This window comes from Gasterosteus aculeatus, chromosome 4 (assembly GCF_964276395.1).
Source record: "Gasterosteus aculeatus chromosome 4, fGasAcu3.hap1.1, whole genome shotgun sequence".
NCBI classification, from domain to species: Eukaryota; Metazoa; Chordata; class Actinopteri; order Perciformes; family Gasterosteidae; genus Gasterosteus; species Gasterosteus aculeatus.
Window position 1 is genome coordinate 8,133,247 of NC_135691.1, and position 13,972 is coordinate 8,147,218.

The window sequence follows — 13,972 nt, forward strand, 5'->3', positions numbered from 1 at the left end:
GAGAGCGACGAAAAGAGGGAAATATTGCTTTGGTCTGCATTGAAGGGTCAATGAGGTTAACGTCCTGTCCGCTGAGTCCCAGTCAGCCCCCCCTCGAGTTAATGCCGGTCACAGTTTTTTTCTAGAGCTTAATGTATTTGAGACAGTGCTGCTGATATTTTCAAAGTTGCAAGATTTGAATAAATAATCCCTTGCCTCTCTTAAATTTAAAAATGAGTGAGTTAAGTGGGCTGCGTCCTTGGGCATAAACAACTTCATCTTTTAATTTCTCACGGTTTCACATTGAGCTTGGATCTGGCTTTACCTATCTGCCCACGCTCCATTCTCTTATCCCAATTTAGCACGCTGCAATTTACTTTAAATGTTTGTGCATAAACCCTGACAGTTAAAACTTCCGGTCAGTGGTTGGAGGATGACAGTTATTTAGGCGAGCTTCCCGGCAGCACGACTGTTTCAGTTAGGTAACTGACAGAAGGTGGTCAAACAGGAAATTCATGAGAGCTGATTCATGCGACACAAAGTAAGAGGTCAAAAAAGTGTGATCCGGTAATGCAGGGAAATGGGTGCAGCCGTCTGTCACCGGAGCATAAATCATACCCTTTGTTACGATCTGACGACAAACTGTGAGCGCAGACCGGTAACTTAATGGATGAATAAAAATAGATAAACAAAGACGAAGAAAAAAAACACAAAAACATCAGACGTTCTAAAAATAAAATACATCTTTATTACGGTATTAATTCTTCACTTGAAAAAAAACTATTTACAGTACACCGCATCAGCAAATATATGATGTGAGCGGAGCATTTCTTACATCAAGTCTTACACAATGAGATATTTGAGTAACAAAAAGAAAAAATCAGGTTCATGCCCGAAAGTGACTGAGAAAATCATAGCAGCAGGTCCTTCAAGAACTTAATGCAGTTCAACGTCAACAATGTCCTCTCATATGCAGCGAAACGTGAGGGTATGACAATATTAAACTGCCCGGCTCTTATATTTATGCAACACACTAACTGGCACAGTCTAAAGTCTGAATGTCATCGTAGGTCTGTTTATAATACAGAGAAAATGCACTTTTGACAAGGAAAATACAAAAACATGCACGATCAGAGAGCTGCAGTCTGCCCAGATATTTGGCTCGATCGTACTCCGGTTACAAACGTACTAGTACAAAAATAGACTTGGTTTAAATGTACATTAGCTTTGTCTCTTCATCTACACCATTAGTGAGGAAAACTGATCCCCACGTGACTACCGAGAGTCAGATGTTCATTTTCCAGTTGAATGTTCGGCCCACCATCTCAAAGAACTTCCTATTGGGTTCCTGGAAGAACTGGTAGAGTTTTTGCAGGATGTCGGGCGCAACGTGGGGGTGAGCCCTGCCCTTTGTGTCGTGTAAACACCGCTCTCGCCCGTGGTCTCTCAAACAGTAGAATCCTTTTGTTTTGTTGAAGTAGAAATTCGAAGCGTTTATCTGAGGTTCCAGCTCCAAGAACCTCTCCACCTTTTTCATCTCGGGGAAAGGGTCCCTGATCAGCTCATCCCCGTCCACCACGTGGAGGTTCTCCAGCGGGAAGTACTGCAGCCAGTTCTGCATGTGAAGGTAGTACAGGCTGCGATTGAGAGCCTTGTACCCCAGGTTGATCGCGCCGTCCTTAACCAGAAGGGACTCGACGGGCTGGTAGTGCTTGTGCTTCTGGAGGCGGTTGTAAAACACCTGGGTGTAGTCCGACAGCACCCTCTCCGTGGGGTCTCTGAGGATGAGCAGCAGCTTGATGTCGGGGCTCACCTGGTGGATTCGTTTGGGTACCTTGCTGGAGGTGAAGTAGGCCGGCGTCTTCTCTACGGTGCGCTGGTCGGGGAAGGCGTAGGGCATCTGGCTGAGATACCAGGGCAAGCCCCTCTGGAAGTGGGTCTCCCAGTCGAAGAAGTGCACCTCGTTCTGAGCCGCCGCCACCGAGCTGTGCAGACTGAGCATCTCTATCAGCGCCCGCGTCCCCCCCTTCCTCACGCCGATGATTATGATATGAGGGAACTGTTGGAGGGTGCCGTTCGGGTGGCCGACGGTCCCGTTGTCGGTGGGCGACGAGGCGGGTGGGGGAGGAGGGGGCCTGGAGGGGACGGGGGGAGACTGCATCGCAAAGAGCAGCAGCCCGAGGAGCACGGCTGCCATGAGGGAGGTCCTGACCCTGGAGGATTTCAGCCTGGCGAAAGCACCAAAACTGTATCCCACATTGAAAGAGCAGCTGCCCGAGCACGACGGTCCGATAGAGAAGAAAAAAGAAGAAGAAGAAAAAAAAAAATCGCCTCTTCTCTGCCACGGGTGGAAACTGCAGGGGAAGAAAAACAGATGTGATAATGAGACACCAAGCAAACATCTGGCGCAGGGAGAAAATACACAATCCCTCACACATGTTTAAACTAAATTTATTGTGAATAGGTGTATGGCTCAAAGGGAGAGCAGAACATTGCATGATAAAAAAAACTAAATTATTTAATTAAACTAAACTGTGTACAGCAATATCTGTACGGAAAAAAATATATTTTGAGTATTAATGTTTAAGTAATATCATTATAAACAAACTTGTTTTTTTTCTTTTAATTATTTAGCATAGCAATACAGCGTATCCAATTCATTTTTAGCATAAAAAGTCACCACGAAACGGAATTTAGTGGTCAATGCAAACAATTGAGTTCACCTGAGTTGAACAACTGCTTTATAATAATAAATAACAAACGTTCAAATATGTACTTTTGTCCGTTTACAGGCTACAAGAACGATGCAGGTGTGGTGATCATTGGACAATAAAACTATAGATAAGACGTGTGCGAGCACGTTTCCTCCTCGGCCGTCTCGCCTCCTCGCGCTCGCATGTGACTCACGTCGGTGTAACGTTATGGTGTTTGACGTAGATAAAAAAGCCGCGTGCCGCTGGTGTCTTACCTTTATTTTATTTATTTTTTAACTAAAAGCCTCTCGACTCGACACCGATTTCATGTCGAGGAGCTGTGAAGGATCCGGTGTCTCCGCTGCGTCCCTCCGGTCTGTTCCGCCTCCGACAGCGAGGACCAACTTCACCGGAGCGCCTCCTCGCGAGCTGTGCGCCGCGAGCCGCACCGTCCCCGCGCTTCCTTTCGGCTGTCAGATGGGCAGAAGGCCGCGCCCACATTACGGTAGTGGGGCCACGCCCCCTCCCCAGCCCCCCCCCCATGTGACTCACGTCCGTGTAACGTTACGGTGTTTGACGTAGATAAAAAAGCTGCTGGTAGGTGTGATGCAACTTTAGAAATGTGACCAAAGACCCTGTGATTGTGATTGTGATTATATGTGAATTAGAAGAGCAGGAAAAGGCTCAAATACAGGGAGATCTTTTAGATTAGAGGCCGTTTAACCGTGAAGCCCTAAAATATTCAAATGGAGCAGTCTGACTTGCTCTTTACACCCATTTGTCGCCCATACAGAGCCTGCGCCTTCTCAGGGTTCGGGTTGAAAAAGGCTTTTCAGCAGAGCCTCCAGGAGTCCTCCCTTCGCGCCGCTTTCAGGGGGAATCGATGAAAGAGACAGACGAGTTATTCATCCCGTGCATTCTTCTCCTTCTTTGTCCGCAGTGCGAGTGCATCCGTGGGTAGTCGCACAGTCCAAGTTGGACAATCCCACCGCCTGTTGAGACGCATTTTTGAACATTTCACAGAGTGGAGCTGTGATGCTAATGGTTCCAGCACCAGCAGGCTCCCAAATATCCAATTCTCAACTGCAGATTCACTGATGTTAAGTTTTGTTTTGCAATTTCCTCTGACTCACATTTTGCATGTACAGCCAGCGTGAGAGACTTTCAGTGACTTCACGGAGTCGATGAGTAAGTGTTACGTCACTGAGGTCAGAAACCAGTGTGTGATGAGCTGTTTGTGACGCCCAACATGTGTTCATAATCATGGTACGTTCATGCGGTGAGTAACTTACGGCCGGATTCGGATACATAGTCAATTATACTCTGCTTCCTATGCTGACATTGAGCCAAAAGCAAAGAAGGCTTACAGGTTTTTTTCATCTATCTGCTTTTACCCATCTGGTTGCAAAAATGCTTTCTGCAGTGTAGGTCGTGGTGGCGAAGGCCAGTTCGCATTAAAGCGAACTCTCAACGTGTACAAGAAGCGGGAGGTTTGGAAAGGTCAACCCTACTTCTTAAAATATATCCTTTCCCGTGGAAAAGAATGCAAACGCCTGTTCTTTACTTCTTCTGTTCACAGAGTAAACGCTGATACGGCCGAGAGGCCCCCCCCCCCTACTCCCACACGATGATTTTCAGATGAAGTTTAGTAATCCTCCCATTCTGCCCTGGTGTCTCCTAGAGAAATGTAAATTCAGCGGAGTCGTGGAGCCGGCTCGTACAACATAACCCCGCTTTGAGGATCATCAGAAGCGTCCGACTGCATTAGCATGACAGTGGTACAAACTCACAGACCACAAACACCCTCGACGCAACCTCAGCGACTTCCTGCGCCCTTGAGCTCTGAGCAGGAGGAAAAACCAAAATAGCTTCTCACATATCCTACTGCATGTTTTATCTTTAAAGTGCTGAGAACTCAATTTTAACAAACACGTTTGTAAATAGGGTTTCATGACTTCTTCACAGTTAAATACAGTGTGTGACCCAAACATAAACCTTGCAGTGATCAGCGTGCTGCAAAACATTTTCTTTGGCGCTTGTGTCAAACTGTGCATGGTATTAAAAACAGGTTTTATCTGCCTCTGGCAGGCTTAACAGATTCAAAATGGGTAAAAAGATTGTTATGGCTCTGAACGATATACCTGCCTCGTGTGTGTCTGTGTGTCGTGTCTCTGATTCTAGTCGTTCTTGCAAAAGTACTGTACCTGAAAACGTGTATTTGGTGTATTTACCAACTCTCACAATACGGTTTTTGATGCCATATTTACATGTTTAGCAAAGGACAAATTTTTTAATCTCTTATTTATAGACAACTTCCTCTAATTTAAACTGCTGTGATTCTCTTTTGGATTCATATAGACATAATTATGGCGATACGCATGGTGGACTTCAAATCAAATACTTATATTTAGAAAAGGATCCCTGATACATTTGCCAATCCTGCAGGCTCCACAGTTGAAACATTAGACTGCTTTTACATTTATTATTCTTGTTTTCATCTACTTTCTTATTATTTGTTTGCATAGCTACCCCTTCAGGCTATAAACGGTAATATTGTTCAGCGTTGGTTCTACCAAATTTATACTTTTGAGTCGGAAATTTGAATTTTCTTGTGATGCTCATTCAGTTATTCTTCATTTGATTCATGAGTATTCAATACATTGGGCTTCTTTGTCGTGCCAAACACCTGAGGACGAACATCAGCCATTCCTCCACTCGGTGGCGGTTATTTTCCGCAGTTTAATTATGAGCCGAATAATTGTCCCACGGCAGGTCACACCGGCTTCCGCTGTTTAATCAAAAACTTTGTTCGAGTGGGTTCGGCGTCGGATCATTAATGCAATTGTGTGTGGTTGTTTGACAACGTGATGGCAAATTGCACAATATTAGTAACAACAATCAATGATCTGATCACAAGTGGCCAGCTGACAGGTTGAAACAGAGAACGCTACAAAAAAAACTTCTGAAAGTGTTTCTCTAATAGATTAAATGAGCATGTTTTCAATTGTGAAAATTGGTTAAATTGGTCAAAAAGAAAGTGTCTTCCTTTATTTTAGAGCAAAATATTGCAGGAGAAGCGAGAAAACCCAGATTATGGTGTTTGGACAATGAAAACTGTAAAATTGCAGACAAGAAAACCGTTCATTATTTCTCGAAAGGAAAATGCAGTAAAAAAAAAACTATTATTCCTACAACGTACAGACAGAGTCAACAGAAAAAAAGATCAAGACAAAGCCGGCGTCACATTCATAAATAAAAACATTGAAACATTACAACCACCATATGATCATTTCTGGATTGTGTTCAACTTTCACATATCTTCAAAATACTTTGGTGGTAAACTTATTACAGATATCTTTAGTGTAATTGTTGCGTCATAACTTTATAACTCGTTCCCCAGGGGCCTCGCGGTGTTCACTACACGGAAAGAGTCCCAATCCAAAACTGAAGCACTAGTCCGAGTGTCTTGACCAGAAAACCACCTACAGTTTGTAAACAAATCAGCCGGCCGGCAGGACAAAGTCACTCAGATCACATCCGGTTGCAAAGTGAAGAACCGGTTCACTAACTGATGAGACGACGTCTCAACCGACGCGCTTAACAAAACAACAGGAACATGAGCACAACTTCTCACTGTGCCGCGTGACCTCATCTCACTTTGTCATTATGCATCAGCCTGAGCTTCACAAAGTGTGAAACTGTCAGATGAAGCGGAATGGGGGGGGGGGGAGAAGGGATGGAGGGGGGATTGAACTCATCAAGCCCGGTCATGCACAGTGAAGTTACGTCGTACCAGGAAAGCAACAGTGGTGAATTGTGCTGCCGTACGGACGCATGCAGACAATAGGAAACCTCTTTTTACCTATTTTCACTGACAAGCACGTTGAATCCACATAATCAGCTTTATTCTGCCTCTTCGCTCAGATGGACTCTTTTCATTGGATAACGATGCTTCTGCATTTCTTATTTCACCTCCCCGGGAAGGCAAATCATTTAACAATTAAACAAATAGATCCTGAAACAAGTTGAAACAAACATCTTCTGTTTGTTGACTTTTTTGGCACAAAGGCAGAGGAAGCAGTCGCTCTGTAGCAGTAAAGCGTCCTTTTCACCCGGGAGCTGAAGTGCTGAAGATGCTGCATTTTTACAGTTCTGCAGGACGGCGGCGGGGGGGGGGATTACTATTTATAACCTTCGCAGTAAAGGCTAAAGGTAAAAACGCATCTCTCTGTATTGGTAATTGCTGCGGAATTTTGGCGCATGTGGCAGGTGGAAATCCTTTGGAAATGGCCTTCATTACGGGGAAGCTCGCCGACTGTAGCTAAGAAGTGAGGATAATGACGGTGGGGGATTAACCCTGCTCCCAACTCTCTGTACGTCCTCCAAGCCCTCTGCCCCCCCCCCCCCCCCCCCCCAGTCTCCCCCCTCTCCTCCCCCGTCCCTCGTTTCTCCAAAGAGGCCCCATCTTCTCAGACAACAAGAAGGCTCGCCGAGCGCGGTTTTCATCATCATGCTGCGATGCGCCGCTTTGTGACAGGTCTCAGGCACAGATATTTAGTTTCCCACTACTCAGGAGATTAGCGGGAGAAACTTCTGACACAGCTGCAGATGAAATATTTGTACTACAATGCAATCAGCCCTCACCCCGTCCTGCACATGAAAGAATAATGCTTGGAAGTATTTGTTGGTGCTTGTGCCTTTTACATTTTTCATCTTCTCTTATTTTTTGCTGGTATTTATGGTTCTCTTCTCAGAGGCAGACCAAGATGTGCTAGGGGGTCTAATTCAGCCGGCTTTTTCTTCACAAAAGTAAGTTTTAAAGCGTATGAAAAGAAGGATTAGCGGCTGTTTGGTGGGGCGAATGTTTTGGAAAATCCATTCGAGTGCATTCGAGAAGTCTCCCCAATCTCAAGAAAGAAGCTCAAGAAGCAGGTCTTACATCTGGGCATTTGTTGGCACTGAAAGCATAGAAAGCATTTTGTATTTCCTATCCAGCTTTGAGCGTTCTAGGTGTTTTTGACCCGTGATAATGTGCTGTCATTCTGGTATGGAGTCTGAAATAAATTCATGTCCACTTGAAAGGGAACTACTTTTGCGGCTTTTTTTATTTTACACTGTAAATACCTGAAACACTTGAGCTGACCTGTCAGGTCGAACTCAGACCAGATGTTGAACTCATGAATCAGATGTTACTGTATACGAAACACATTTGTGTGGATTTAAATGTGTAATACATCAGCACGTTGTGATGTTTTTATCATTTCTCTAAAGAGCGGATCAATCAACAGCAGCCACAACGGAGTTAGTGACCGTCTGGAAACCCCTTTAAAGCAGAATATGGCACCATGGTGAGAACTGGATACTGACTGATATGTCATTTGATCACTGTATTAGTTTAATCTAAGTGTTTGATACCACAGTACAGATGACTCCTTCTGTTCAGAGGAGCAACCACAGACTGGGCCGGTTGCAGGGAATCAATGTACCCAGTCAACCCTTATAATCAAAACGAATTGAATCAATTTCTTCTCTATTAACTGTGTATGTCTCTTATTCTTGTGTAATGCAACTGCACACTTTTGTTGTGAAATATTCTATTACACCATCTGTTGGAAATAAAAACAAGAGCTGCCTTTCGAATTGCTTTTTAGTTGTTGTTTCTTTAAGTACATTCTGCAGCTGCCTTCACAGAGTACGTGCTGCTGCATGAACTGTTTATTCAATTGGAGGATTCTACTTGCTCATAACATTTGGCACCTTTGGGAACTTTGACCCTCTGGGTGTGCTGAGGACTGTGAGTTTCTGTAGTAGTGGAATGGCTGACATATGAAGTCAGAGCATACTAACTAGCGTGGCATCGGACTTGGAGAACCCACATGTTATTGGTTAATTCTAGTAATCCCAAGAAGGAAATAGATCTGTAACCAGGTAACCGTCAGTGAATCTTCACGTCGCAACATTATCAAATCTGTTTGGCCTCCTTGTTTTCTTCTTCATCTGGCCCCCCACTTGCGCCTCGGCGCTCTCGGTTGGTGCTGTTTGACGGTAGACAAACACCGTGTCGAGAAATAACAACAACAGTAAACGAAGACATTCAAAAATGGTTACAGTGGAAGGACTGAACTGCCATAAAGGCAAAGGTCTCTATGGAGGTCTTAGAAACGTACAGAGAATGTGAAAAAAAGGGCCAAATTAAAAATAATTAGCCGTCTGTGTCGTCCCTCCACCAGCATCTCAGCTATTAATGTCATGAGGTCATCTAAGGATATATCGCAATGACAATTAACCTTAAAGTGTATCATTGGCTATTCTATTCCTGCCGTGAAAGAGTTTCAGGGTGGGTTTGTAAATTGCTTAATCAACGTTCACCTCAATAGTTTCATAGTTGATACATTCTGTTTTTGCTGCTCAACAATTAGTTCATGTTTATTATTTTACTACATTTTCAGTGGAGGAAAGTAATTAATTACATTGAACATTTTAACATTGTAGCTATATCTTACATTTTTTAATAAAATAAATATATATATATATGCTGTCCGATTATTTTGGGGGCAAAGATGCTTCGTGTTGCTGGTTGCTGTATTTATTATTTGAATGGTGATTACATTTCTTTATGTCTGTATGTGTCTTGTGGTCTCACAGTGGGGTAATGGTGCTTTCATGCTGTTTGCATTTGTATTCACAATGTGGTGGAATAGAGCGAGTACCCATGTGTGATTCCTGTGTGTGTGTGTTGTGACCTGAATACCCACAACTGACTGTTGTAAGCTGTTTGCTGTACGAATGGCTCATATTTACCATTTCACCATATCGTGGAGATAATATTAATGATAAGGGTTCATTTACTGTCATTGTGCAGCACAGTGTTGTGCAACAACATTCACCTGCAGCCTCATTTAGCTACCGATGGTTATCGATTGTATATCTAAGCTGCGTAACACTTCATGGGAGAAGATGGTGTGCCTAAAATCTTTTGAACGTGAAAGAACAATAGTCTAACTCAATAATGATCCTTTTGGCCGGCTTTTTGCTGCTCCGGCGTATCAGGTCATTTCTATCACTTCACATGTGCCTTTCTAAGTTAATCTGTCCTTATTCACATCTTTTTTAATCAACATATTCTTTCAGATCATTTCTGCTTAATAGCTTGAGTCATTGTGTGCGCCTTACTGTGGTGACCACTATGTAGCTGTTGCACACTGCTTTGTGCCAATGGCTTGAGTCTCTTGCTGTTTGGCAACCTGTTTTTTCTGAAAGTGCATTTATATGCAATGATGTAGGGGGACATGTGTACAAATATATCAGAAAACAAAACAAAAGGGAAGGATGTCAAATTACAGTTTGCATGTAATGACTACCAGCCTCAATGTATTGTGTTTTGATTTGGTTCAATGTTACAGAAGATACAAAATATACTGCTAGAAAGAAAAAGCAGTAATGAAGGCAGCGTGGCAGACTGTGCAAAGATGAATTATAGTGTTCGATTGTCAAACATATCTAATCATTGTGGCGTTTTGATTGAAAACTGAAAAGAATCCTGCAAACAGCTGAAGGTGAAGCTACTCTGAATAATTTATGTCTTGATGCGTCTTCGTTTAATGTGACAAGACGTAGGTGGGTTGAAATTTTGTGGATAAGCGGAAACGTCTGCAAACGGGTTTTGTGGGAAAGACGAAAAAAGTGTAGATTATTATGTATAAAAACCCACACAGGATGAGTTTGACAGTTATGCTAGTTTCACAGCTTCACCGTGGACCCTCACACGTGTGAAATTGGCAAAATCTTGGCGCAAATAGCGTGGCCACAAAGGGCAGCAGTTAGGATCCGGGTGAGGCCACTCGCAAAGGCCAACTATCATACAGAGGTGTGTTGTGTCGCTGAAAGAGAGAATTTCTCACTTCTGTCTCACAATAACGTCCGACTCAGATTGGTGATGTCTGCTTTAACGATCATATTGGCACCTGATCTGAAAAATTGTGAACTTAACCTTTAAATCGAACCCAGACGAATGGAACGGCTCTCCGTTTAATTGAAAGTTGAGAGTTACTTTTTCTTTGTTACCTCAGCTTGTGTTAATTCCTCACAGCCGTCTCTGCCACCAGTCACCCTGATTTACTTAGGGGCCAGAAGAACTGGTATCCTAGCAACAGAAGCGACGATCCTTACTTGGTTTGTTCGGTCACACAATGCGAGTGCACGCACGTGTGTGTGTGTGTGTGTGTTTCTGCATACGGTGTGCGCATGCATGTGTAGACGCATGCATGAGCGCGACGTGTGTGCGCGAGCTTCTCTGTAGGAACTCAGTTAGCATGCAAACCGACGCTTCCCCCCTGCGTGTAATGGCCCTGGATTTATTGGCATCTGGGGGGAGAAAGCTGTTTACCGAGTCCCCTCCACTGGTACCAATAGCCGGGATAATGCTGTCACACAAAAGCTGCGCGAGCCCATTCCTTTGTCTTGCCTCGCTTGATAGTGTTTACACACGTACTTCAACATGGTCGCCAATTCTGAGCCAACCTCACAACAAACCTGACCTCGGTGAGGTCACCGGTGGAAGGACGCCCGCTGCCCTTTTTGCCAAAAATGTCCACATTCCCCGCGCGCATGATTTAAATCCGCCCGAGCAGGAACCTAACTTACAACAACTGGATCTAATGAAGTGTAGAAGAATGGATGGAAGGCATCCAGCGGTCCCTGTGAGGGATGCCGTGTGCTTTTCATTGCGTCTAATTGAATTACTGATGATATCCCTTGGAGCCTCTTCAGATATCTCAAAGCAGCAGTCATGTTATACATAAGCTTGCTAACATGATTTGGGATTTACTGCGTTAGTATTCAATAATGTGGGATACTTTATTTAAATGAATGTATATTGGAAATGGTTTTATATAAGATGGGGGAAAGGCATGTAAACTATAATGCTGTAATGTTACTAAAATTGTTACAATTGAAAGGAGGTTACAACTTAGAGTTTCACTTTCATAGAGCTACACAATAGTGAAAAAAAGTAACATCATACATGTTTTTTGCAAAATATATTAAGATACAAAAAAATAAACTCACCCTCAATTTTGTGAGCAATTCTTGTAGGTCCTTGAATGTCCTCAAATTGTGACGCATTGACGCCAAAACCGGCTAAACCCAGAGAGCCCAACAATACTAGACACAATTAGTGTTGCAAAAAGTTTCAGGGAAGAAATGGCTTTTCGATTTTGCTGAAAGCAGAGTCACATCCGTCCCAAAAATACTGTTGTTGGTGTAAAGATGGAAACGGTGTGTAAATTGCATTCACAATTTTTTGTGAGGAAAAAGGAAATCCTGAACTCTGTCTCTCACATGATGCGCCTTTTAATGAGGAATCGTCACAACCGAGCGTGCAGTCTCCGAACTGACCAGTGCTTTTCTTTTTAAAGATGATTTTCTAAGAACAGATGTAGACACAGCTGGAAAATAGCCAGCAGGCATCTATGTTCACTGGTACCAATGATCAGAGCCACCCGACTCAACCTCCCCGAGTTGCGATATCTGATAAGGTTAATCCTCACTGTGATTAAGCGTTTATAATCTCACCGAAAGAGGGGATCGCACGTTTGATGCTCGCGCTAACCGGCTCGGTGCAGAAGAAGCTTTCCTGAAACATCACACACACACACACACACTAAGCTCTGCATGGTTATCTCACTTATGTAGCAGGGCAAAGCTAGGATTGCTAACATCTGTTCTTGTTAAATTATAAAGTAGCTTTATTGATCTGCTGCTGGGGCAACATTCCATCACAATTTACTGCTGTGGGAGGAAAAATAGAGTGTGTAGGGTGTGTGTTTTAAAGGAGGATCACTAGTTCAGATAGTTAATGCCCATGCAACCCCTCCCCCCCACCCCCCTTTCTCTCCCCCAGACTGCTCCCTTAAATCTAACAGTAAGGGAATTCAAATGAAAACAGACTTGTGTGCCTCTTCTACAGCTTTGTGTGATTTAAGGAGAATTGTGTCAAATTGGCTGCAGATGTGAAGGGGGTCTGCATCTTCCTAACCTCACAGATTACATGTGTGGATTATTCCGCTATTCCAGGTCACTCTGACCTGGCAACCCCAACCTAGCTGGTGTGTAAGGGGATAGCTTGGGGAACTGGTGGTTCTAATAAACGAAAGCTGGCTCCGTCACGTCATTGTTCTACCACAGGTTCTTCCACCTGACTTCTTAGAAGAACTAACTCATATGAAGTGACTGCCGCACTTGAGTGTTTGGTTGATGAAGATTGGTTTCTTATTGGTGAGTTGATTGTATGTTACAAACATACTTAAGGAGGTCGCGGAGTAAAAATAAGTGGCTGAAGCAAGATTTAAATCAGACGACTGCAGCTGATTCAGAACTCTGCAGCTCGAGTCCTCACTGAGGCCGAGAGAGTGGAACACATCACTCCTGATGTCTTTACAACAAAGAATTTACTTTAAACCCTACCTGTATGGTTTAGGGCAAAAAAAACCTGTCCGACCTGCTGCTACCTTTGTACGAGCCGTCCCGACCCCTCAGGTCGTCTGGGCCGGCTCTTCCTTCTGTTCCCGAAAGCGGAGAAGCAGCGTTCAGTTTTTCTGCTGCACAAATCTGGAACAAACTCCCAGAACACTCCAGGTCTGCTAAGACTCCCAGCGGCTTTAAATTAAGACTGAAGACTTTTCTGCTTTAATTAAACTAGATTCAAGGCTGAAGTCGATGAATGGAGTTTATTTCATAAACTGCACTGCAACTTTTATTCTTGTTTGTTGTTTTTAGATTTCTTTTGCTTTTGCCTGATGTTGTGAACTTGCCTGAAGTCACAATGAAAATAATTATCTTGTAAGAAAACTGCATTCCTCGGTCTTCAGCTTCTTTGCATATTTTTACAGAAACAAGAAATGTCTTTGAATACACTGCGCGTGTGGGAACGGCCTCCGGCTATGCGTCTCCCTTCCAAGCAATTGACTGACATTTTTAGATTGAACTTAGCCCTCAAGATGTGCTGTAAACTTCTATGGTTCACCGACTGGTGCACATCATACTGTGTAAACAAGGAATGTCAATGCATAAATTTAACTCTTAGATGTGAAAAACCGTTTGAGATGAAAGCAAATCTCTTAAAAATCACGTTGACATTTGGAATGACCGAAATTATTTAAAATGTGATTAAAGATGAATGCTCTAGTGTCTATATGTCTATCCAAAAAACTGAAAAATAAAATAAACATGTCCATCCTGGTACCAGTTCAGTTATAACATCCTGCACTGTCGGCTAAACACTCAAAAATACTGACCAATAG

At 43.4% G+C, this 13,972-nt stretch overlaps 1 protein-coding gene across 1 annotated transcript; it reads right to left on the reverse strand.

The window, feature by feature from the left end:
* Positions 1-704: 704 nt before the first annotated feature.
* Positions 705-3,173, reverse strand: hs3st1 (heparan sulfate (glucosamine) 3-O-sulfotransferase 1). The gene is made up of 2 exons (XM_040175164.2): positions 2,948-3,173; positions 705-2,333 (listed from the first exon to the last, which is right to left on the reverse strand). The coding sequence occupies exon 2, from the start codon at positions 2,174-2,176 to the stop codon at positions 1,265-1,267; it is 912 nt and encodes a 303-aa protein (XP_040031098.2). The 5' UTR covers positions 2,177-2,333; positions 2,948-3,173; the 3' UTR covers positions 705-1,264.
* Between the last annotated feature and the right edge of the window lie 10,799 nt (positions 3,174-13,972).